We start from the raw sequence: 24392 nt of genomic DNA on the forward strand, positions 1-24392 counted from the left end.
ATGTCAAATGTTTTTACGTCTCGAGTTACAAATGTATTCTCTGTCCCCTGAGAAGGGGAACAAGACACTGCGTCCTAGGGTGCTAATGGGGGAAAGCCTGAGCCCGACCGGTGTCTGAAGCATGTGTTTAAACGTGACAATTGTAATGGCCGGCGACAGCATATGACGTCACTACTAGTGCAACCGTGAGATATAAAGAGGGCGCCTAGAGAACATGTCATCCACTTCTTCATCTGAAGGGACCATGCAGGCAGTCCAGAAGCATGGAAACGAGATGCACCTCTCATTGGAATGTCTCATTTCACTTTTCAGGGAACCAAGGTTACGTTTGTAACCCGAGACATTCCCTTTCGAATGGGAACTCGCACTGCATCCTGGGACACTAATAAAGGAACAAATGCCCTCTCTGCCATGCTGAGGGGAATGCATGCCAGATTGGCTGTGACTAAGCACAAGAATAAAAACTCAAAAGGCCTAACTGCCAGAGTTGTATTCTCCAAAGGTACACACCAGTATTTCGCTGTCACATTGACAATTACTCGCTACGGTCATTGCCTGAGCTACATGCCTCAATGAGCAAGTACAATCTTACCATTCACCTCGCAAGGTCAAACGGAAGGACTTGACCCAGGGCAGAGCTCAAAGGCTTGTAATCATTTATCCTAGGGGAAAAAAATCCTCTAAGGGAATATGACCAGAGACAAAAAGGGACCTTGGCCTGTCACTTTCAGGGGACCTAAGCATGGACCCCTAGAACCACCAGGGAGGCTGACTTCATTCTACCTTAACCCTGTCAGCCGACAACCTGTCTGTTTAACAGAATCTCTATACTTAACCCTCTATCAGAGGCCTCCAATGAGAAGGTTTTGCATTACGGCAATAACCACAACACATCGGATTCCAGAGATGGGCGTCCTGGGGAGCAAGACTCAACATAACGAACTTTCAAGCGAGGGGATTGACACTGCTTATCCCGCAAGGGGTTTCCAGGACCAACAGAGCTTAAAAATAGCTCTGGGGAAGCTGAGTACTCTGCATAGTGACCCTCAATGAGGGGTGTACCTACCAAGCTCTACTAAAGCAAGTCTATCAAGGAGGCTTACAAATAATCATTCAGCCTGATACTATTTTGCTTATAAAGAGGCCATAGGAAGGCCTATCGTTATCCAGCCCCGGGGAGCGAAGTGCTCTGCATACAACCCCTCTCAAACGAGTGGAGTACTATACAGGCTCGACCACAAGGACCGCTCTGACATAGCTAGAGGAGCGGAGTACTGTATATAGCTACACTCTCGACCGAGGGGAGAAATGGCCAAGCTCTGGAGCCAGTTATAAAGGAGGCTCCTGAAGAGCCCTACAACCTGATACCGATCTACAGAGGTCTAAGGAGCCGCTTGTATTTCAGCCAGCTCAACCTGAAGCCCGCTTGTCAAGGAGGGCCAACAACTCAGCAAACCTAACTCTAGCAGCAAAAGTCCATAAAGGAGGCTGACACAAAGCCTCCCAGCTTGGATTGACTCCTGAACATAGCCCCAATTAGCAAAGTACTCAGCATAACGACCCTCTAAACGAGGAGAGTACTAAATATGCTTATTCAAGAAGCCAGATTATCAAGGAGGCAACAAAGAAAGCCTACTACTTGAGAACTGTCATAAGCATGTCTCCAGGGCTTGTGCGCGAAGCTTTAGGGAGTAGAGTACTCAATATAATGACTCTCTAAGTGAGGTGAGTACTTATTTAGACTCAACCTAAGCATATTAGGCACAGGACACCTGTGACACAGAGCTCTAGGAAGCAAAGCACTCTCTATAATACTGTATGAGTACTAAAAACGGAGCTCAAGGAGCAGAGGCTTGAACACAAACAACTCTCTAGGCCGAGAGGAGGCGTAGATGCTCCATACTCTTTGCTCCATAGACAGTCTAACGCAGAGACTCATTTTACCAAAGATCCAAATTTTTAGACAGCAGGATGACTCTCTAAAATGAGAGGAGGCCTAATAACACTCAAACCTAAAAGACAGATAACAGAAGAGACTCCAAGAAGAGCCTACACCTTATGCAACTGTCAGCACAGAGCTCTGCAAGCGAAGCCTTAACAGAACGACTTTCTAAAACAAGAGGAGGCCTATCAGTGTTTCTTTAAAACAGTACCAGAGGAAGCTCCAAAGAGCCTATGACTCTCAAAGCTACTGTGTAACAAGGCTGTGAGAGCGAGGTTTCAGCCGGAACAACTCTCTAAAAGAGAGGAGACCTACAACCCTCTAGCCAAAAGCGTTTCTTAAGAAACTCTGAAGAGCAAATGTATTGATAACACTGTTGCACATAGCTCTGGAGAGTGGAGGTTTCCGTCCGGAGACTCTCTATAACGAGAGGAAGCCTAACAACACTCAACCCCAAAGAGACAGTCAACAGAGGAGGCTCCCAAGACCACACCATTCCTCCTGTCTGTATGGAGCTCTAAGAGTGGTTACCTCAGCAAGAGGAGGTCTGATCTATCCAACAGATAATACCACTAAAGAGACTCATCTCATAGGTAAAAATACATAACTGGAGTTCTGGGGAACGAAGGACTCAGCAGGACGACTCTCTAAAACAAGGGGAGTCTAAGCTCAACCCTAGAGGCAGTTATCCGAGGAGGCTACAACTCCAGGTATTGCCTAAGCACAGCGCAGGCCTCAGCAGAACGAATCTCCCACTGAGAGGAGGCCAGACGGACTAAAAACTAATCTAGGGCAATGTAAGACGAGGAGGCTCTGAGGAGGTGATGGGGGGAGGGGGGCAGAGGAGAAAAAGAGAGGGCGGATGTAATAACCCTCACTCACCTGTGCTCCTCACTTAAAGTTTGACATTAGATTATTGCTAAGCTAATTACTCAATACTTTAATAATCATAAAAGTACAAAGCAAAATAATGGGTATAATAATTGTATTCAGATTTTTATTTATTTTCTCACTTTGTCCACCATCTTGAGGCGATTTTTTTTATTTCACTTTTCTGCAAAGCATACATGCAATGCTGACTTATTTTTTTCTTCCTTTTTTCTGGGATTGTCTTGTGTATGATGGAGAAGTCATGCCTATAATCCTGTCTTTAAATTAGACCAAAGCAACTTCCTCTTAAAGGTGCTCTAAGCTATGTTGGATGATGTCACTTCTTGTTGACGTTCAAAGTATTGTCAAACAAAACAGAGGCTAGCTCGACCCTCCCTCCTCCTCATCCCGTCCCCTCCCACCCTCCTTTCCGTGCTTCCTGAAACAGTCATGAACCATTTAGAAAAAACAAACTGGATTTACACACCTGTCCAGCAAAAACAGAGCCACCTGAATGTCGGATTGGAAGCCCTTCTGCCAGCGGAGTTCTCGCCACCTTTTGAACGCTTTTCCGATTTAAATTCGGGACTTCACGTTCCTTCTCCTTTTCCCTATTCTTTGTTATTTCTTCATCGGAACGTCGTCTCTTTGGTCGTGTGTCAGCCATATCAACATTCTCAAGAATATACAATTTTAACGTTAGTCGTTGTCGTTGTCTAGGACATCTCTCCTCTAGCTAACTTCCCTCTTCATGCTTCTCTCTCCTCCACTCCCCACTCCCCCCTTCATGTGCACGCGCACTAACAACCCACCCCCACCCCCAAATCATTCTTGTTGGTTATTGGCTGGAACACTGTTTGTTATGTTTCGTGGCCAAGGCTGGGCCAGTTTGTTTTTGTTGCCGTTTGTGGAGCCTGGGCTGTCTACAGAGACTGTGTTTTTTTACAGTGTGTTCAGGGGACAGGCATCTAGCGGATCGTGAGGAGATGTTTGCTGGATGTGACAAAAATGTTTTGGCCTAAAAAACGCATAACATCGCTTAGAGTAACTGATAACTGATGACTCAATATAGATGCATTGTAAACACAATAACACAGACTGTACATGCTGTAAATGTCCTGATCATTATCCACGTGTCCTATAGGAAGATATGCTGTACTGGTGTGACGCACGTACGGATAAGATCGAGCGCATTAACTTGGAGACGGGGGAGAACAGAGAGGTGGTGCTGTCCAGCAACAACATGGACATGTTCTCCGTATCTGTGTTTGAGAGCTACATATACTGGAGTGACCGGTCAGTGCACCATATTTGTACACCTCCACCTATTAATTCCTCTTCACAGAAATCATCTTCCTCTTCACTGTTTTTGCACAGAGCCAACATGAAGATTAATCTACAGGATTTATTGAGTTTTTGATATAACTTTATTTCATATGCTAACCCTATTTAAAGAGCCTTTGACCTTTGTCCCAACAGATAAGTATTTTTCTTTTTTTAGGACTCATGCGAATGGTTCAATAAAGCGCGGCAGTAAAGACAACGCAACAGATTCAGTGAGTCTGAGGACGGGCATCGGCGTCCAACTCAAAGACATCAAGGTTTTTAACAGAGCACGACAGCAAGGTGGGTGTTATCTGACTTGGCTCCTAACAGAAATGTGCTGGAACACAACATAAATTAGCATGTACAGAACTGTTAGGAATGTGAATGTTATTATTTGTTTTATCACTGCATTGCTACATTCTTGACTCTGACTGGTTATCACATGTTCCACTTGGTTCCAAATTGTTGCAAATTGAGGTTTCGTTGCACATATAAGTTCTTTTGTGTAATTGGTATCTAAGAGTCAAAGACAAGGTCATGGAAAAAGATATTGACCTATCTAGCACTTAATTCAAAAATACCAAAAAAAAATTGCAATTCTTTCATATACATATGAAACATACATTACATTTTTATGTACAAACATACATTTTTATAAGATGTACAACAATGTACAACAAACATACATTTTTGTATGTACAACAAACATACATTTTTATAAGAAATGAATTTTATGTTGAAAATAAAAATAATTTGCCACTAAAAAGTAAACCTTGAAAATAATTTATAATAATACACATTTTCTTTTCTTTAAGTTTTTAAATAACATGTAATATGCTACAATATTATATGTTAATTGTCATTGAATCTATGAGCAAGATACAGATTTCCCTTAGTTGAAGCATTTCTATATTGTTTCAAACAAATCTCTTCACAGGAACTAATGTCTGCAAGAACAACAACGGTGGCTGCCAACAACTCTGTCTTTTCCGTGGAAATGCACAGCGAACGTGTGCTTGCGCTCACGGAATGCTTGCCGAGGACAGTCAGAGTTGCCGTGACTATGACGGATACCTGCTGTATTCAGAGCGTACCATACTAAAGAGTGTGCACTTATCAGACGAAAACAACCTCAACGCACCCATCAAACCGTTTGAAGACCCCGACCACATGAAAAACGTCATCGCGCTAACCTTCGATTACCGCGGAGGAGGCGGAAAAGGAGCAAATCGGATCTTCTACAGCGACATCCACTTTGGGAATATTCAACAAATCAATGATGACGGGTCAGATCGGAAGACGGTGGTTGAGAGTAAGTTTCAAATAATTAATAATAATTTAAATAATCTACTTTAAAGAGGCCCTTTTATGCCCTTTTTCAAAGTCTTGATGTTGTTTTTAGGCTCTACTAGAACAGGTTTTCCTGCTTGAATGTTGATTATTTTCCCCATATTGCTGCAGCTCCTCTCTTCCCAGGCTGTCAGTAACGCTCTGGGGTGTGTTTCCCGAAAGCATCTTTAGCCAACTATGGTCGCAAGTTCTGTCGTTATCAGCAGTTCAACGAGTCTGTGTTTCCCGAGAACATCGTTCCAACAAATATTCGCAAACAGCATCACAAAGTTGTGTAGTTGTAACGACGGCTCTCGATTGTGGTTAGAAGCAGTTTCTTGTTTGCATGACATGTGGACTCAATAAATCCTGATCTTGAGCAAAATAAGCAAGCTGACATTCAGTACAATCTATATCTTTTATTTAATACATACAAATGTAATCTACGTCTTTTCGTTTTTCAAGAGATTAAAAGCGTCGTTTTTGAAGAGTGCGTTTTTGAAGTGGTTTCTTCAACGATGCATCGTACTATGGTAGTTAAGCAGCGAGTTACATCGTTGTACAGGAAACACACCCCAGGTTAGTTCCTGTCTCTATGAAGCCCCTCCTTCTGAAAAGCACGCTGTGCTCTGATTGGTCGGCTGGAGCAGTGTGTTGTGATTGGTCGAGCGCTTCGAGTGTGTTTGGGAAATGTCCCGCCCCTTACCATAACCGCCAGTTTAACACACTACTAACTAACTCAACCAGGCCCCGCCCCTTTACTCTGCGTATGAATTATTATAATGAGGAATATTGTGACGTGTTCATTCCCAGAAGAAACTCAAGACTACAATGGAGGCGTTTCAGGGAGTTCAGAAACAGTGACACTGATGTAGAGAAATGAAAATAAAATGTTTTTTTATGGGCCCTTAATTTTGAGCTTCGTCGCATAAAGGCAGTTACATGCTGTTCACTAGAGGAGTAACGGCTCCAAATATTATTTACATGTAGTGCCCCTGTGATGCTATTTTAAAGGTTCCTGATTTTGTTTTGGCGTCTCCTACAACAGGTTTACATGCATCCAAGCTCAAAAAACACTTTTATTTCCTCATAATCTCCACTGCAGCATCAGCTCTTTTCTCTCAGTGTCTAAAACGGTTCAATCAAGGATTCAGTCTCTCTAAACCCCGCCTCTCTGAGAGCTACTCTGCTCTGATTGGTCAGATGGCCCAGTCTGTTGTGATTGGTCGACCGTGTCAGAAACCAAACGCTCATTATCATATCTGAATTTCAGCTCCGGATCTTCCTCAGCTCTTGATCCTCAGTGATACGAACAGTAACGATGGCGTGGGTTTTACCGTATCAATCTCATCAAAGTGGATTTGCTCTGTCAGCAGAAAACAGCGTCTTCTCCACATGAACAACACGAACCAAACTCTTCCAGTCTCAGATAAACTACAGTGTTTGAGGGTCAAAGTAGACGTTGTTCACGGCAGCCAATGAAGAACATAGACTGGCATTATGCAAATCTGTTACAAACCTACACAGATTCAGCAGGAAGTGAGACTGGAGTTACTGACGACTCGTTTCAAGCCGTTCAGAGTCTTTTGCAGCTTTGAATCAATCTGTATTGTATTAACCGCTATATAAATAAAGGTGACTTGACTTTTGGGAGACAATAACTAAATGCAGACATTCTTACATGCAGACAGACTTTTACATTCACAGCTATATCACACACTACATGAAAGGTAATATCTGAAAATGCAAAATAGGGGCACTTTAAATTATTTGTGAAATTAGTACGTAGTAAGATGGTCAATTACAATTGTCTTATTATTCTCTCCATTTTAGAAAGATTTGGAGATCTCTTAGAGATACAGGAATTGAGATGTACACAAAATGGTATATGGAAATTCTCAAGGGCAGATTTCTTTTACGATACACCGGATAACATCATTACACACACATATATCTGTAAACGGTGTAATGGATTTTTCCTAAATCTGACTATCTAGCGTCCTTACAAATCGACACTTAATAACTTTTATACTCCAGCTCTTTGCGTCGACAACTGGCCGAGTCTCTTACCCTAACTTCTTTGCTGCGCAGCATAAATAACAAAAGAGACAGACTTCAGTAAATGTCCCTCAGATGGTTTATTCAAATGGCCGCAAGTTCTCGAGCAATACTCAGAGAATCTCGACCCAACAGAAGAATACAACAGGCTTTATAGGGTAAAGCCAGACACATCAAAATATAATCATCATGACTAACATGTCAAGCCCCCCCCCCCCCCCCCCTTTCATTACCCTTTGTTAGTGACATCAGCAAAATATCAAAAACATTGTAAGGGGTTAATATTTCAGTCAGTCATTTCACAATACAGTCAAAATAAGCAGAACATTGAGTCCATTTTCAAAGCTCCATTTGACCAAGGTTACATTGAGTCAAACGTTTGTTAGAAGGTTAGATCATATTGAAAGTTCGTCTGGTGACTACATCCTAAATAAAAGGAAGTAAGAATTATTCTGTTTTATTGTTAGATCTGGAATGGAGTCACCATCAGACATAAAAATGGGAAGTGTGATAAAAGTTTATCATAAGTTTAAAATCTAAAGTCAGATTTCCATGGTTATTAGCATACCGTAATTAATCTTATCTATAAAAAATCCACCGCAACGGCTGGAGACAGCAAATTTTGTTGTTGTTGTTGTTGTTGTTGTTGTTGTTGTTGTTGTTGTTGTTGTCGCACATTTTCACTTTGTTGATAACAGAACAGTCCAAAAAGTGGATGGAAACCTGTCCATAGTTATTTTGCTGTGCCCAAAGCAAGTCCATGTGTTGTGTGTGATATGTTGTTTTGATCGCAGCATCAACTCTCCATTAGCAGCTCACAGCTGGAGAAAGAGCAAGTCAAACACTGAATCATTGCTCTAGCCGGCGGACACACAATCAAACAGGACTGGGAAAGTCTGGAGTCACGGACTGTTCCTTTGTGAGAACACAATAAACTCATTCTTTCATAAGACTTTTGGCTTTCGCAGCAAGAGAATCGAGCAAAGAAAGATGTGCGTATCTGTTTATTCTTCTGTTGCCACAAACACCAAATGAATGAAGGATAATTATGATAATTGCAAACTCTCGACCGAAATGCCTCCTGAAAGAATGTTGGCTTCCTTTTGCTGAAGTGAAAAAGTTTGTCTGTCTGAAACTACTATCAAATCCAGATTCACTCTATCCTTTAGCTTTAGTTACTCTTATTTTAGGCAGAGACGTGGTTTGGAACAATATTGTTTGAGTTTTATAGATTCATTTGTAGAGTCTAGCCCTATATAAGTATATTATCCATTTGATTTGAGTTTTTTAGTGGCAAATTTAAACCGTATATGGAGGACCTCAAAAGCATTTATTTAGTTAATTCCAGTCAATTCAATAATACTCAATCTTACATTTAGCTGACTGGATATAAACCAAAACAATTACAAGTTTATGAAAAGCAAATAATATACATAAGACAAATCCTCTACTTGCAAACATAGTTTTCTCTAAAGGCAGAATATTTTTATAGTAAGTTTATATAGTAATAAATGTTTTACTGAAATGGGTAAAGTACTAAATGAATCTGGGCTTTCAGGCACTCATATTATTTCACTGCTGACTATGAAAAATAGTTGAAATATCAGTACGTCAAATATTGTAACCATCTGACAGAGTTATATAGAAAATTAATTTCATCAGCATTCATGCACTTTGATGCATTTACAATATTTAATCTTTTGGTCTTTTTTTAAGTGCTAAATGCTTTTTTCTTACCATGTGGTTTTCATTTCTCTGGCTAAGAACCGGTTATGTAATTAAAGCCAGGAGTAAATCTAGCATTAAAAAACACATGTCAGTTCTTGCGTCTCTGGACCATTTATGGTAATGATTGAACAAACAAACAATGAACCATTCCCCCCCCCCCCCTGTTTTTCATGCTTGTTATGTCTGGATATAATTTAATCATGACTAACATGCATATTTGGATATTGCCTGTAAATGTGGTGCAAAATAGATGGTTAACGAGTTATTTCCACATGGATGTGAAGCTTTTCGTCAGATGATTCTATACATTTATCCGTGAGAAACTCAATCCCAGATGATTTATTAATTTGGTAAGTCACGTTATGAATGCGCCCTTTCTGTAATGACACACTAAAACACATACAATGATTAACTAAATAATTCATACCATTATATGAAAAAATTATATGATCAATAAGTTATGACAACATGTGTTTTAACTTTGCTTTAACTCATTAAAATAAGTTAAGCAATTTTCAACTTTTTAAGTTATACAATATTCAACTGGGACAATACATTTGATTTTATCACGATACTTGGGTGCCGATACGATATGTATTGTGTTTTTTTTAAGAATTGCGATTCTACAAGTATTTCGATTCAATATTGCGATTTTTCTTTTCTTTTTTTTTAACACTAGACCATGGGGAAAGTTAAATCATACACTTATACAGGCATGTACTGTACATGATGTATAAGATGAGTCATATTTACTAAATCAATTCATCACATTTTCCTGACTTACTTTAGAAGCATCATACGGCTACTGCATTCTCTTTAATAGATGATTCAATAACAAATGCATTTTTAAAAGTCACTTGTCGTAAACCTTTATCCCAGTACTTCTATGATAATTTGAACAATTGTATCACAGAAATAATGATACTATGAGGAAAGCACTGCTGTTTCATGATAACTCTCTCTGGGTCAGCGGCAGCGCCAACACAGATTTGAATGTTGCGATATGATTTTGTCAAAGGGTTAATAGACAGACGAAATGGAAGAAGATCGCGTGGGTGTTTGAATCGAGATCTTTTAATTACAGTCTTTTAAAGATGAATCGTGCAGCTCTACTGTCTTCTCTCTCTCAGCATATGAGTAGCGCTGCGCGTCGTGCGCAAGCCTCGCGAGGGCTTTTCAATGCATTCAGTCTCACGACGCTTTCACGCGTCCACTTATATTACGTCACTCAACACTCAAAGAAAACGACACATTTGTTGAAACGAAAGTGGCTAACTTCTGTCAACCTCATCAATAAGCCAGGGCAAAAATAAAGCAATTTAATATGAATTAATATCGATTCTGTAATAAATAAAAAAAATCGATTTTAAAATCGTTAAAAACATCGCGATACCTAGGTGAATCGATTTTTTTTTTCTCCCAGCCCTACATTTAAGTCAGTTTGATGTAATTTTACTTACACTTCTAACAAGTTTTTTATTTCAACAATGATGTTTGCAGGGTTTGAAATTAACACCCACTAAATGCAGGTAAAAATCGACTGTGCCGGGTAACTCTGTCAAATCACGAGCCAATCGGACGTGTTACTTATGTCAGAGCCCGTCTACGGAGAGCCTGGCCTCTCCCTATTAAGTCCTATTGTACCGAATTTTGGTTGTAGTTCCACCAGAGCTCCACTGGGGGCGATCGCCCATGAGTGCAAAATGAATGGGAGTCTATGGGGCTAGACGGCTAAATTCGTCTCTTTCACCCGATTGCCGTTGAGAAATCTCAGATTTGATTGTAGGTTTTGCAAGTTCAACATGGGTTATAGATCGAAAGTTGAATGAACGAGTACTTATGTCCTTTCGATTTCTTACAGGTTGAGTTGTTGTTGCCCATAACACGCTAGCATTCTGCTAATGAACGCTGATTGGTCAGTGAAGGACTGATTACGACCAAAGATACCGCTTGATGGTCTTTTAAAACAACCAAACAAAACCTCTTCTAGCACGTGTGTTTACCTATGTCAGCTGTGTTGTGTGTTTACCTGTGTCAGCTGTGTTGTGTGTTTACCTATGTCAGCTGTGTTGTGTGTTTGCCTGTGTCAGCTGTGTTGTGTGTTTACCTGTGTCAGCTGTGTTGTCGATGCCTCAAGAGAAAAGAAAGTGCAGAGTGCGAAAGCACCAGAGTGAGTGAAGGATTTCCGTAAAGCAGTATCTCTGGTCGTACGATGTGTATGACGTCATTGACATTTTAAAAGACTTTTTAAAGCAAATAAGTGACTCTAAAAAATCTAACACCCAGCAATGTGTAATTTGCATCTCCTTTCGAATACAACATTCAAATTACTAGACAAAAAAATGTATCCTGAGAAAAGTGGATTTTGAGGGGTATAGCGCCATAGACCTCCATTCACTCTGCACTCGTCCTGTGAGCGCCCTCATGTGGAGCCAGAGTGGAACTGCAACCAGTTCAGAAGCCGGAAGTTCACTGAGAGTGGAAGTTCTCCCCTTTATTACACATTCTCTGCTTATGTTTACTCACTTTGCTGGGGAAGTTCGTGTAAGACAAATCTGCACAGATTTAGTGCAAATACTCCACTCGTGAGTCATCATGATATAATAAACACAGTGTATTGCGCAGAATCTGCATATATCTGGCTTACTTGAACAAACACGTCACTACGAAACAAATAACGTTTCGCTTCATTTGCATTGAAGCAATAGTGAAGATTAAAAAGCGGTTGGTTAACAGAAAAGACATTGTCATTTTCCATCATCCTACATTTTTTGATGTTCTTTGTACCGTATTGATCAGTCCATCTAAAACACATTTTTGGTGATAAGGATGAAAGAGGAAGAGAGGAGATGCTGGATTACAGGATTTTATTTGAAAAAGCAATGAATGTATGAAATCCAAATGTTATAATATATTTTATTTATTTTTATTTTTTATTTTATTTTTTGGGTTAGTATAAGTTCTGAATGGCCGGTAACTTAAACATTTAGTAGCCAAATTAATTTCAAACCCTGGATGTTTGTCATCTCAATAATATTGACCAAAATAATTTTGGTTTATAATTTGGTTTAATAATTTAGGATTTTGGCCATAATCAAGCAGCCCTAAACCATCAGACAAATTCCAAGACAATGTTATCTATTTTTTTCTACAATAATATAGCAGTTAAAATGTTTTTCAATGTTGTGTGTGTGCAGACGTTGGGTCAGTGGAAGGCTTGGCGTATCATAGAGCCTGGGACGCTTTATACTGGACCAGTTACACCACGTCCACCATCACCCGCCACACTGTAGACCAGAGCCGCTGGGGGGCTTTCGACCGGGACGTCGTCGTCACCATGTCAGGAGATGACCACCCTCGAGCATTCGTCCTGGATGAATGTCAGAAGTGAGATTTTTCTGTCCATTTTCATCATTTCACAACAACTTTCAACATTCAAAACAGTTTTCATGAACCGTTCCCGTTTGGAAGGGGGTCATGTTGCATTCAGGATGGCATTAGGAAGACATGAAGTTAATATTGCACTCTCCATTCCTCTGCTGTTCACCAGCTTGATGTTTTGGACGAACTGGAACGAGCAGTCTCCCAGCATCATGCGTGCCCAGCTGTCTGGTGCCAATGTCCTTGTGATCATCGGCAGTGACATTCGCACTCCTAATGGACTCGCCATCGACCATCGTGCGGAGAAGCTCTATTTCTCGGATGCTACGCTTGATAAGATCGAGCGCTGCGAGTATGACGGCACCCACCGTTATGTAAGTTGGAACTTGCACCCATGAGTGTCCAATTTTGTTTAAAGAGGTCATGAACTGGCTTTTTAATTTTTGTATATTGTTGTCTAAGGTCAACTTATGACGTTCGCTTGGTTTTTACATTCAAAAACATCAAAATGAATAAGTAATAGGCTACTTTCTACCCTGGTTTTGAGCCTAGCTCCTGAAACGCTCGGTTTGTATGGGTGTGCCGCATTGAAGACTTGGAAGTAAACACCCACTGCTATGATTGGATAACAGTTTTGCATATTATAATGAGTTTCATGTAATGTGCGAATCGGTGGGCGGGGCTAAACAGTCATTAGGCGCGTTTCCATTACAGAATTGCGCAAAACTTTTGCGATTTTTTTCTAAATGTCGACAAAAAACTATTGCAAAATGAGGGCGTTTCCATTAACCAATGTTCTGCGACTAATACTTATTTTTTCCTCTCGCGATAAGTAAAATCATTCCAAAAACCATTGCAACGGACATTGGTAGGTTTATGTACTAATCCCAGCCACTGCACTGGCCATTATTATTAATCAAAGGAGACGTATGTGTGTTTTCCAGGCATTAATGGTGAGGAACGACCCTTATTATACTTGTGAGCGGCACATATGAGGAGTTTCTGGGTGTTTCTCCCTCATATCTGCTTCCAGGTCTTGATTGTGGCATTTATTTGAGGTTTAGAATCCATTATTCCTGTAATTCTTTTATCTTTTATGAATTTAATAAAGAACTCTGTCTCGTATTCTGTCCAAACACTCCGCGTCATCTACGTCAGCTGACCTGTACATGCGCAAAAACGTCTCGGTTACTGATGTAACCCTCGTTCCCTGAAGGAGGGAACGGGAGACGTAACGTCGACGTGACGACGTAATTGGGATCACTTCAGGGAGCCCTATCAACTTCGAGTGTCTACAGAACGAGCCAATGAACGTTGGCGTGCGTGAATCGCGTCACGCGCCCCGCCCCGCCGCGCGGGTATAAACAGGAAGCGGGCGCACGCACACATTGTTTTTCGCTGAGGAGCCGAGATTTGTGACGGCCATGCAGCGATGGTCAGCAACGGTGGCGACGGGACGTTACGTCTCCCGTTCCCTCCTTCAGGGAACGAGGGTTACATCAGTAACCGAGACGTTCCCTTTCAGTCGCTCACGTTCGACGTAACGTCGACGTGACGACGTAATTGGGATCCCATGGAAAACGCCACGGTTGCTGCCACATCCAGGCACCTACGCAAGACTCTCAGACCCCCAACTGCTGGGGCGGAAGATCTGCGTAGAGGGAGTTCAACTGCTGTTCCATTATACCCCACACAGCGGAACTCTTGGATAACACTGGGAAAGCGTACCTCTCCAGGGGAAAGAACGCTGCGGAGCCACATCCTGCCCGAAGGGAGGTAACATGTGGAGAATACACATATGGACTGGCCGAAGGGGCAGTGCGACATATGGAATGTCACTGGGGTGGCTCCACCCGAAGGGGGAGACACACCGGACAGTGACGGCAGAGCAGACTCTGCCAAGGGAAGACACGGGCTCACCGCAGGGAACTGGTCGTGGAAGAATACACATATGGGATCGCCGCAGGGATCACCACATATGGAACCCAGCCTAGCACAAGTTACACAAGCATACGAGCACTAGGCCTGGCGTCGGACGCTCCGCAACGTCCGACTGCCGAAGGGGTGCGGAGGAACTCACAGGGTTCGCCAATGGGGAACTCGACTGGAGTAAAAAGCGCACGTATCCGTTCCTAGGAAGGGAGTGGCGCAGCAAGCCGACACTAGAGCGGGAACTTCGGTGTTACCGGCTAGTAGAAGCGAGCACACAGGAAGAAACCGGCTCAACACGTAAGCTATAAAACCTAGCGAACGTGTTAGGTGTCGCCCAGCCCGCAGCTCTACAGATGTCTGTCAGCGAGGCGCCGTGAGCCAGCGCCCAGGAAGAAGCGACACTCCTAGTGGAGTGGGCTTTCAACCCAGGCGGGCAGGGCACGCCTTGGGCTTCGTAAGCCAAGGCGATGGCATCCACTATCCAGTGGGCCATCCTCTGCTTGGAGACAGCCTTCCCTTTCTGCTGGCCTCCGTAACAGACGAAGAGCTGATCTGAGGTCCTGAGGCTTTGCGTTCTGTCCACGTACAGACGCAGAGCGCGAACGGGACAGAGAAAAGCCAGGGCTGGGTCTGCCTCCTCCGAAGGCAGCGCTTGCAGGTTCACTACCTGGTCCCGGAAGGGAGTGGTAGGAACCTTGGGCACGTATCCGGGCCGGGGTCTCAGGATGACGTGAGAGTTATCCGGGCCGAATTCTAGGCACGATTCGTCGACCGAAAATGCATGCAGGTCCCCTACCCTCTTGATAGAGGCCAATGCAACCAGGAGTACTGTCTTACAGGACAGAATTTTTAACTCAGCTGATTGCAGAGGCTCAAAGGGTGGTCTCTGAAGTGCCGAAAGGACCAGAGACAAGTCCCAAGAGGGTATAGAGAGTGGGCGAGGAGGATTCAGTCTCCTCGCTCCCCTCAGGAACCTGACGATCAGGTCATGCTTTCCCAAAGACTTACCATCAACAGCATCGTGATGTGCGGCAATAGCGGCAACATACACTTTAAGGGTGGAGGGAGACAGCCTTCGCTCCAGCCCTTCTTGCAGGAAGGAAAGCACGGCTCTGATCGAGCAAGATCGGGGGTTCTCCTCATGAGAGGAGCACCAGTCAAAGAACAGGTTCCACTTCAATGCATAGAGGCGCCTCGTAGAGGGGGCTCTAGCGGAAGTGATGGTGTCAACTACCGCAGGGGGTAGGTCACTTAGAACCTCCGCGTCCCGTCCAGGGACCAGACATGGAGTTTCCAGAGGTCTGGACGCGGGTGCCATAAGGTGCCCCGTCTCTGAGAGAGCAGGTCCTCTCTCAGAGGGATGGGCCAGGGAGGGGCTGTCGCGAGGAGCACTAGTTCCGGGAACCAGGTCCGGTTGGGCCAATACGGCGCAACTAACAAGACCTGCTCCTCGTCCTCCCTGACTTTGCACAAGGTCTGTGCAAGAAGGCTCACTGGGGGAAACGCATACTTGCGAAGGCCCCGGGGCCAGCTGTGTGCCAGAGCATCCGTGCCGAGGGTCCCCTCGGTCAGAGAATAGAACAACTGGCAATGAGACGTGTCCGGGGCGGCAAACAGATCTACCTGAGCGGTCCCGAAGCGCCTGAAAATCAGCTGGACCACCTGGGGATGGAGTCGCCATTCTCCCGGTAGCACCTGCTGCCGTGAGAGCTCGTCGGCTGCACGGTTGAGCAGGCCCGGAATGTAAACGGCACGAAGCGACCTCAGATGCTTCTGACTCCAGAGGAGGAGATGGCGGGCGAGTTGTGACATGCGGCGGGAGCGTAGACCACCCTGGCGGTTGATGTACGCAACGGTCGCAGTACTGTCCGTACGGACCAGTACGTGCTTGCCTAGTAGCAGCGTTTTGAAACGGCTCAGTGCAAGACGTACTGCTAACAACTCGAGGCAGTTGATGTGCCAATGCAGTTGAGGCCCCGTCCACAGACCTGAAGCTGCATGCCCGTTGTACGTGGCCCCCCAGCCGGTGGTAGAGGCATCCGTGGAGACCACAGAGTGCCTGGACACTTGTTCCAGGGGAACACCTGCCCGCAGGAACGAAGGGTCCGACCACAAGCTGAGAGTTTGGCGACAGTGCGGAGTCACTTGGACCCGGCACGAGCCGCTCTGCCACGCCCATCTCGGGACTCGATCGTGGAGCCAGTGTTGGAGCGGCCTCATATGAAGCAATCCGAGCGGCGTAACCGCGGCTGCAGATGCCATATGCCCCAGGAGCCTCTGAAACAGTTTCAGTGGTGCCGCTGTTCTGCGTCTGAGCGTGCTCACGCAGTTCAACACTGACTGGACACGGGCCTCGGTGAGGCGCGCTGTCATGTTGATCGAGTCCAACTCCATACCAAGAAAAGAGATCCTCTGCCCGGGGGTGAGTTTGCTCTTTTCCCAGTTGACCCGAAGCCCTAGGTGGCTGAGGTGACTGAGCACCATGTCCCTGTGTTCGCACAACTGCTCTCTCGACTGGGCCAGAATCAGCCAGTCGTCGAGGTAGTTGAGGATGCGAACACCACGCTCGCACATGGGAGCAATGGCCGCCTCCGCGACTTTCGTGAAGACGCGGGGCGACAGGGCCAGCCCGAAGGGTAAGACCTTGTACTGATATGCCCGTCCCTCGAACGCAAAGCGGAGAAACGGTCTGTGTCGAGGGAGAATCGAGACATGAAAGTACGCGTCCTTCAGGTCGATCGCTGCAAACCAATCTTGGGGACGGATGCATTTGAAAATGCGTTTCTGCGTAAGCATCTTGAACGGTAGCCTGTGAAGGGACCGGTTCAGGACGCGCAGGTCCAAGATTGGTCGTAACCCACCACCTTTCTTGGGTACAATGAAGTACGGGCTGTAGAAGCCGGTCTTCATATCGGCTGGAGGGACCGGCTCGATCGCGTCCTTCGCCAGTAGGACTGCGATCTCCGCCCTGAGCACGGGGGCATTGTCCGCCAGAACACGGGTGAACAGGATGCCCTTGAAAGCAGGGGGGGCGCCGGGCGAACTGAATCGCATAGCCGAGTCTGATGGTACGGATGAGCCAGCGAGACGGGCTGGGAAGCGTTAACCAGGCTCCCAGAGACCGAGCAAGCGGGACTAACGGCACCACAGACGTACCCGGGGTGGGGCAGCGCGGCGGAATGCAGGGACCCGACTCGGACGGCACAGCGGCCCGAAGTGGGGTCTGAGTGTGTGGTGCAGCACATACCTGCTTCCGTCGAAGGGCAGAGTGAGTGTGTGGAGGCGACAGCACGTCCGGAACACAGCCACTGCTGCTCGCTGGCGATGAAAGAGGGGCTCGGGAGTGACAAGGCATGGCGGCGTCGTCGACTGCCAAGCGCGCCCTCTTGGGGCCCAGAGGTTTCAGAAATTGCTCTTTTTTTGAAAATGTGGGTACCACTGACCCGTGGGTCAGTGGCGGAACAAAAAGAAAAGGAAACAAAAGATTCTCCGCCCGGCCCTCCACCGGGGGAAGGAGTGGCGCCTTCGCCATCTCCTGAAGAGCAACTTGATCCACCTCTGGGCCGCCCGTCTCAGGGTGGTTTGCACCGTCGCTTGCCTCCTGGTTTGGCAGCGGCCTGGACGGGCGGGGTCGGCTTTCTGCGGCTTGCTCCACGCTGAGGCCTGGATGATGGCTGCTGCTGCTGGGGCTTGGCGGGAGCGGAGGACGCCGCAGAAGGCCGACCTCGGCGACGAGTAGACGGAGGGTCTGCGGCCGACGGACGGGTGGGAGCAGCAGCGGTCCGCCGGGGCAGGATGTGCCGGATGGCCTCCGTCTGCTTCTGTGCGGCCGAGAACTGTTGGGCAAAGCTCTCGACCGCGTCGCCGAACAACCCAACCTGGGAAAGAGGGGCATCCAGGAACCGATATTTATCGGTGTCCCTCATATCCGCCAGGTTGAGCCAAAGGTGGCGCTCCTGGACCACCATGGTGGACATCGCCTGACCAACTGAACGTGCGGTTTCCTTCGTCGCCCGGAGGGCGAGGTCGGTTGCCACACGGAGCTCCCGGAGGAGCTCTGGGTCAGAACCACCCTCGTTCATGTCCATGAGCGCCTGGGCCTGGTGGACCTGCAAGAGCGCCATGGCATGGAGGGCGGAAGCAGCCTGTCCACAGGCCTTGTAAGCCCTCGCCGTTAGACCGGACGAAAACTTACAGGCCTTGGACGGGAGGCGTGGATTACCCCGCCAAGAGGAAGCGGACGCCGGACACAGCTGCATCGCGACGGCCCGCTCCACTGGGGGGATATCCACATACCCCTTAGCTGCCCCGCCGTCGAGGGTGGCGAGGGGTGAGGAGCCACTAGAACGGCTTCGGGCACTATACGGTGCCTTCCACGTCCTAGAAAGCTCCTCATGCACTTCCGGAAAGAAAGGTACCGGGGCGGCGCACTGAGAACCAGCACGGCCCGCCCCGAGAAACCAATCGTCCAACCGAGAAGGTTCGGGACGTGGTGGAGGATTCCACGCAAGCCCGACCTTCTCGGCGGCCCGGGAAAGCATAGCAGTCCATTCTGGATCTGGCTCGGACAACGCTACACACCCCGAGGGGGGCAACGCAGCCGAGTCGTCATTTCCAGAGGACAGCTCCCCCTCCGATGCTGCGATCGACATCTGATCGTCAGCTGGAGCCCCAAAGGAAACGGTCGGCCGTTCCGGAGAAGGACCAAGACGTTCACTAAGGAGCCCCAATGGCGACAGCGCTTGTGAGGCGTGAGGGGCCCGCGGAGGATGACTCGACGGGGAAGCCCTCACGGTAATCCTCAGATCACCCTGGTCATGCACCGAAGTAGGTATATTCTGCGGGGCAGAATAGACACTAGATCGGGGCATAGGCGAGGGGACTGCACCTCCCTTGAGGTAAGCGAGTCTCGATCTAAGCGCTGCGATAGTCATATTCCCGCAATGGGAACATGAACTATCCACAAAAGCTGCCTCAGCGTGTTGAATGCCCAAACACGAGAGGCAACTACTGTGGCCATCTGCTGGCGCCAGGGAACGACGGCATCCAGAAACGCACAAGCGGAATGACATCTTGAAAAAGACGCAGGATCACGCTTGTGTTGCTCTTTTAGTGAAAACAAAAAAATAGAAAAATAACTCTCTCAGTGCTGAGGCACCCAGGGGTAGCCGCGGTGTGAATGAACACACGGGGAAACGCCCACCGAACCGACACACACACACACAAACACAGAACAATAGTGCTGTGAAAACAGCAGTTGTGAGCTGCAATGCTCGCGGCCACCGCTGATCGCGCCGTCACACCAACACAAGGAGAGTCCTCTTCTCGTTTTCAAAGGCAGTCTTTTCCTGTAGAGTTCGGAAGTGAAAGCAAAAGCTCGGCTCCGAAGTGAAAGACAATGTGTGCGTGCGCCCGCTTCCTGTTTATACCCGCGCGGCGGGGCGGGGCGCGTGACGCGATTCACGCACGCCAACGTTCATTGGCTCGTTCTGTAGACACTCGAAGTTGATAGGGCTCCCTGAAGTGATCCCAATTACGTCGTCACGTCGACGTTACGTCGAACGTGAGCGACTGAAAGGGAACTGTTTCCACTGCAGTTTTGTGAAATATTTCTTTTTCAAATTGCCTGAAAAACACCTGGTGTAAAAACTTTTTTGCGATAAATGGGAGTTTTTGCAAAATTGACGTGTTTCCATTGGGCGTATTTTCAATTCGCAATTTCAATTTGCGCAATTTGAAGGGTAATGGAAACGCGGCTTGAGTTGAAGTAGGCGTTGATCTTCTTCTTGTTTGATACCCTTTGACCTCATAGATCCCCACTTTGAAAAGCCTGTCGTTCGCTGTGCCTGGTGTCAGTAAAAGCTTTTATTGGACTAACAAGGAAGTTTTCAGTTCTGAAATTCAGTTACAGGATATTCTTATTGTATGGCTCACCGATCTTCATACCTCTTATATGTCAAAAGCTCAAGGAAAATTAGATTTCTCAGTTCATCACCCCTTTAATTTAGGCAAGACACTACAGGTAATACACTGGCTTTTCATGCACTGGCCGATCTGGGGCTATTTGGCTTCTCGTAACGTGCTGATTTAGATTAGTCGGAAGAAAAACTCCAAAATACAATTTTAGGGGTTTATTTTATTGCTGTTTATCTTTTTGCATCTGTAGATTACAATTACAATACATAAGTTTAAAGACCATGAGTTTTGAGTCAGAAATCTCCACCTAAGTACAGCACACTCCTGTTTTATTCTATCTTTATCCTGAAGGGTTTTACTCTGAGGTAAAAAACTTGTCATATATATATAAATTCTTAACGTAATCAATGATCTGGGGAAGTATGGTAATATCTAATAGTTTTCTGCTGTGACTGATTTGGTACAGTTCATTGAAAAAACAGAATAAAAATCATGATCAAATTTTTGCTAACCTCAATATTGTCTATTTCAGTTTTATGAATTCAATTGATTAGACATGCTTTTTGATTATTAAAATGAATTAAAATCCAGAAAAAATTTAATTGAGAAAAAAATGGTAACACTTTACAATAAGGTGTCATTTGTTAATATTAGTTATTAGCAATAAAAAAAAAATACTTCTGCAATTATTAATCTTAGTTAATGTTAATTCCAAGATTTACTAATACATTATTAAAATTATTATTTACATTATTTAATGAACCTGAACTGACATGAACTAACAATGAACATTTTATTTGTATTAATTAACATTAAAAAGAAGAATAAATGTAACAAAGTAGAATAACTGCAGGAAATGTGTTGCACATTGCTAGTTAATATTATAATAATGCATTAACTAGGGGTGTAACGGTTCACAAAATTCACGGTTCGGTTCAATACGATACACTTGTGTCACGGTTCGGTACGTTTTCGATACAGCAAAAAGAAAGAAATGCCAGAGAATTTTTTTTTAAATTAAAACTAACATAAAAAAGTATGATTTTTTTTTTTTTTTTTTTTTTTTTTTTTTACTTTGAGCAATGATGGAGCTATAATAGACTCTTCTTAGGAGCATATAAAACAAAACAGCTCCTGGAATAAAATGAAATGTAGCCTAATATTGTAGTAGTTATAAACAAAGTTCTATTTTTAGTTCAAATTTACATCTGAGGGCAGCAATTTTATTCATAATGTCAAAACAAAACCAACGTAATGTTACTTGAAGGCATTATAGCCTACTATTCCTGCCAAACTTCCATGGTTGCAGTGTTACTACTGATACTTGCTGATCTGTGGACACTGGATAGTTCATTCATGGCACAATGTTTCTTCCTGGCTTTCACGCGCTGTTTGATCCGTTAATAACGGAGAAATGTGAATGTTTCTCACTAGATCTCGCAGCGATGTTATTACTTAAGTAGCGAATTCAAATGCTTTCTTTACTGGATCTCTTAGCGCTGTAGTAACAGTGTCGCTTGATCAAGATCGGCTCGCGCTGCTTTGGTCCAAACTGATAAACGGTCCTTCAACCACACAATAAGGAGTAGCTCAGTTTCGTTCCGCTTGCATTACGTTTGCCATTTGATGTCGGACAATGTTGTGGTCGCGCCAGCGTCTCTTACTTTATGAGCGCGCTTGCCACTCGCGACCCGTCTACATTTGAAATAACGAAATTTTGGTCGGCAGGAAAAATGGTCCAACGAACCGTTCGGTTTGAAAATGCGTACCGAACACCGAACCGAAAGCCTCGTACCGAACGGTTCAATACGAATACGAGTACCGTTACACCCCTAGCACTAACTAATGTTAACTAATGGGACTTTATTGTAAAGTGTTACTCTTTTGAGGCCCTAAATGGTTGTTATCTCTGACTACTTCATAATTCCAGTCAGAAAGTTTAGAAGAATCAGTCCATTTAGTATTAAAATGTTAAAATAGTAATTAATAATGATAATTAAAATATTATAATTTATCGCAATTATTTCTGGGGTAATAAATTGTTCAAAATGGAAACCGTTTAACATGTCAAGACTTGTGCTCTGCATGTGTCGTGACTCCTGTAGGTGGTTCTGAAGAACGAGCCAGTGCATCCCTTCGGCCTGGCCGTGTACGGTGACCACATCTTCTGGACCGACTGGGTGCGCAGGGCCGTCCTCAGAGCCGACAAGTACGTCGGTGGAGAGATGAAGGTGCTAAGAGCTGATATCCCACAACAGCCAATGGGGATCGTCGCTGTGGCCAACGACACAAATAGCTGTGAGTGAACGAGTAATGGCAGCGTGGTCAAGAGTGCTTTAAAGCGAGTGTGTGAGAGAGCGATTGCCTTACAGTGTCCTGTCATCTCAACCACGTAATTATGTGCCAAAAGTAATCAGTGATTGTCACAGAGCCGAGAAGAACTCTATAACGCTGGGGAATGACACCATCACACACAATCAATATCTATCATCATGCTTCTCGAAGTGTGATAGAAGCAATTCTCAAGCACTCAAACCCCCAAAAACAACATCTCTGAAGACCCCTATTTACTGTCCACCCACCAGAATGTGAACCGGACCGAAAATGAGAAATAGCAAATAATTATAGATTTGAAAACAAAATATTTCTTCCATTAAATACCCTGTATTTCTTGGAAATATGAAGTAAAATCAAAACAGGCTGAAAACTCTGTCATGTTTACTTTAAAATCATCATATCCTGGATAATTCTGATGTCCTGTCTTCTGAACATCCGATGAAATGAAACTGCAGTCGACTCTTTCCAAATCATAACTATGAGCTCATCATCGTGTAATCATACATATTTACAGATTTAAAGAATTAAGCAGACCTGCCCTATTGAATAACAGTGAACTACATCAGTATGTGAGGGTTAGCCAATCATAACAGAGGTCATTTGCATACAGATGTCTTAAAGGTACAGTAGCGAGAACAGGCTTTTTAACTGAGAGTCACAGAGTTGGTATAAAATGGCCATGAAAAACTAAATTATAAGACACATGATTTCAGTTAATTCCTTAATTACACATTGTGCGCCTTTCAGCCAATTAGATGGCATAGCCTTCATATAGTGGGACTTGTAAATTACAACATAAGCCCTATTCGGACAGTAATTGTTTCTCATGAGAGCGTAAGGTATTTTTGGCATTTACAGGGTGTAGTCTGTGATTTTATTGAATGTCAGGGTTTTTCTCCCACCACCAGCTTAAAAATACTATTTTTACTAATACTAATACGTAAAAAATCATCATCATTTACTCACCCTCAAGTTGTTCCAAAACTGTATGCTTTTCTTTGTTCTGCTGAACACAAAAGATGATATTTTAAAGGATGTTGTTAACCAGACAGTTGTTGGACCCCATTGACTTCCACAGTATTTTTTTCCATCAACTGTCTGGTTTCCGACATTCTTCAAAATATCTTCTTTTTGTGTTCAACAGAAGAAATAAACTCATCCAGGTTCGGAACAACTTGAGGGTGAGGAAATGATGACAGAATTTAGATTTTCGGGTGAACTGTCCCTTTAAGTGCGGTCAGAAACCCCATCTGCACACCACTGTGAGAACTGAGTGTGTACGTGTGTGTGCTGTGAATAGCGAACAGTTTTCTGTAAATCTGTGTGTAAATGGGTAGTGAATTTTAAATGGGTATTTGTGTCTGTGTGTGTGTTTCATGAAGGGGTGCATAATAATGTCCTTGTGACCTCTCAATGTCAAGAGCTTCTGAAGATGGTAAATTCCTGTGTGTGTGTGTGTGTGTGTGTGTGTGTGTGTGTGTGTGTGTGTGTGTGTGTGTGTGTGTGTGTGTGTGTGTGTGTGTGCGTGCGTGTGTGTGTGTGTGTGTGTGTGTGTGTGTGTGTGTGTGTGTGT

At 44.7% G+C, this 24392-nt stretch overlaps 1 protein-coding gene across 5 annotated transcripts in view; it reads left to right on the forward strand.

Moving 5' to 3' along the window:
* Positions 1–24392, forward strand: part of lrp1aa (low density lipoprotein receptor-related protein 1Aa) — a 192062-nt gene that overhangs the window by 108729 nt on the left and 58941 nt on the right. For all 5 annotated transcript variants that reach the window (XM_079857280.1, XM_079857281.1, XM_079857282.1 and 2 more), the window contains exons 39-44: positions 3957–4108; positions 4314–4438; positions 5076–5450; positions 12451–12640; positions 12804–13008; positions 22588–22780. In XM_079857280.1, the coding sequence (XP_079713406.1) occupies positions 3957–4108; positions 4314–4438; positions 5076–5450; positions 12451–12640; positions 12804–13008; positions 22588–22780 (1240 nt within the window). The remainder of the gene's footprint in view (positions 1–3956; positions 4109–4313; positions 4439–5075; positions 5451–12450; positions 12641–12803; positions 13009–22587; positions 22781–24392) is intronic.

The sequence above is a fragment of the Squalius cephalus genome (assembly GCF_949319135.1).
Source record: "Squalius cephalus genome assembly, chromosome: 22".
In the NCBI taxonomy this organism is placed as follows: domain Eukaryota; kingdom Metazoa; phylum Chordata; class Actinopteri; order Cypriniformes; family Leuciscidae; genus Squalius; species Squalius cephalus.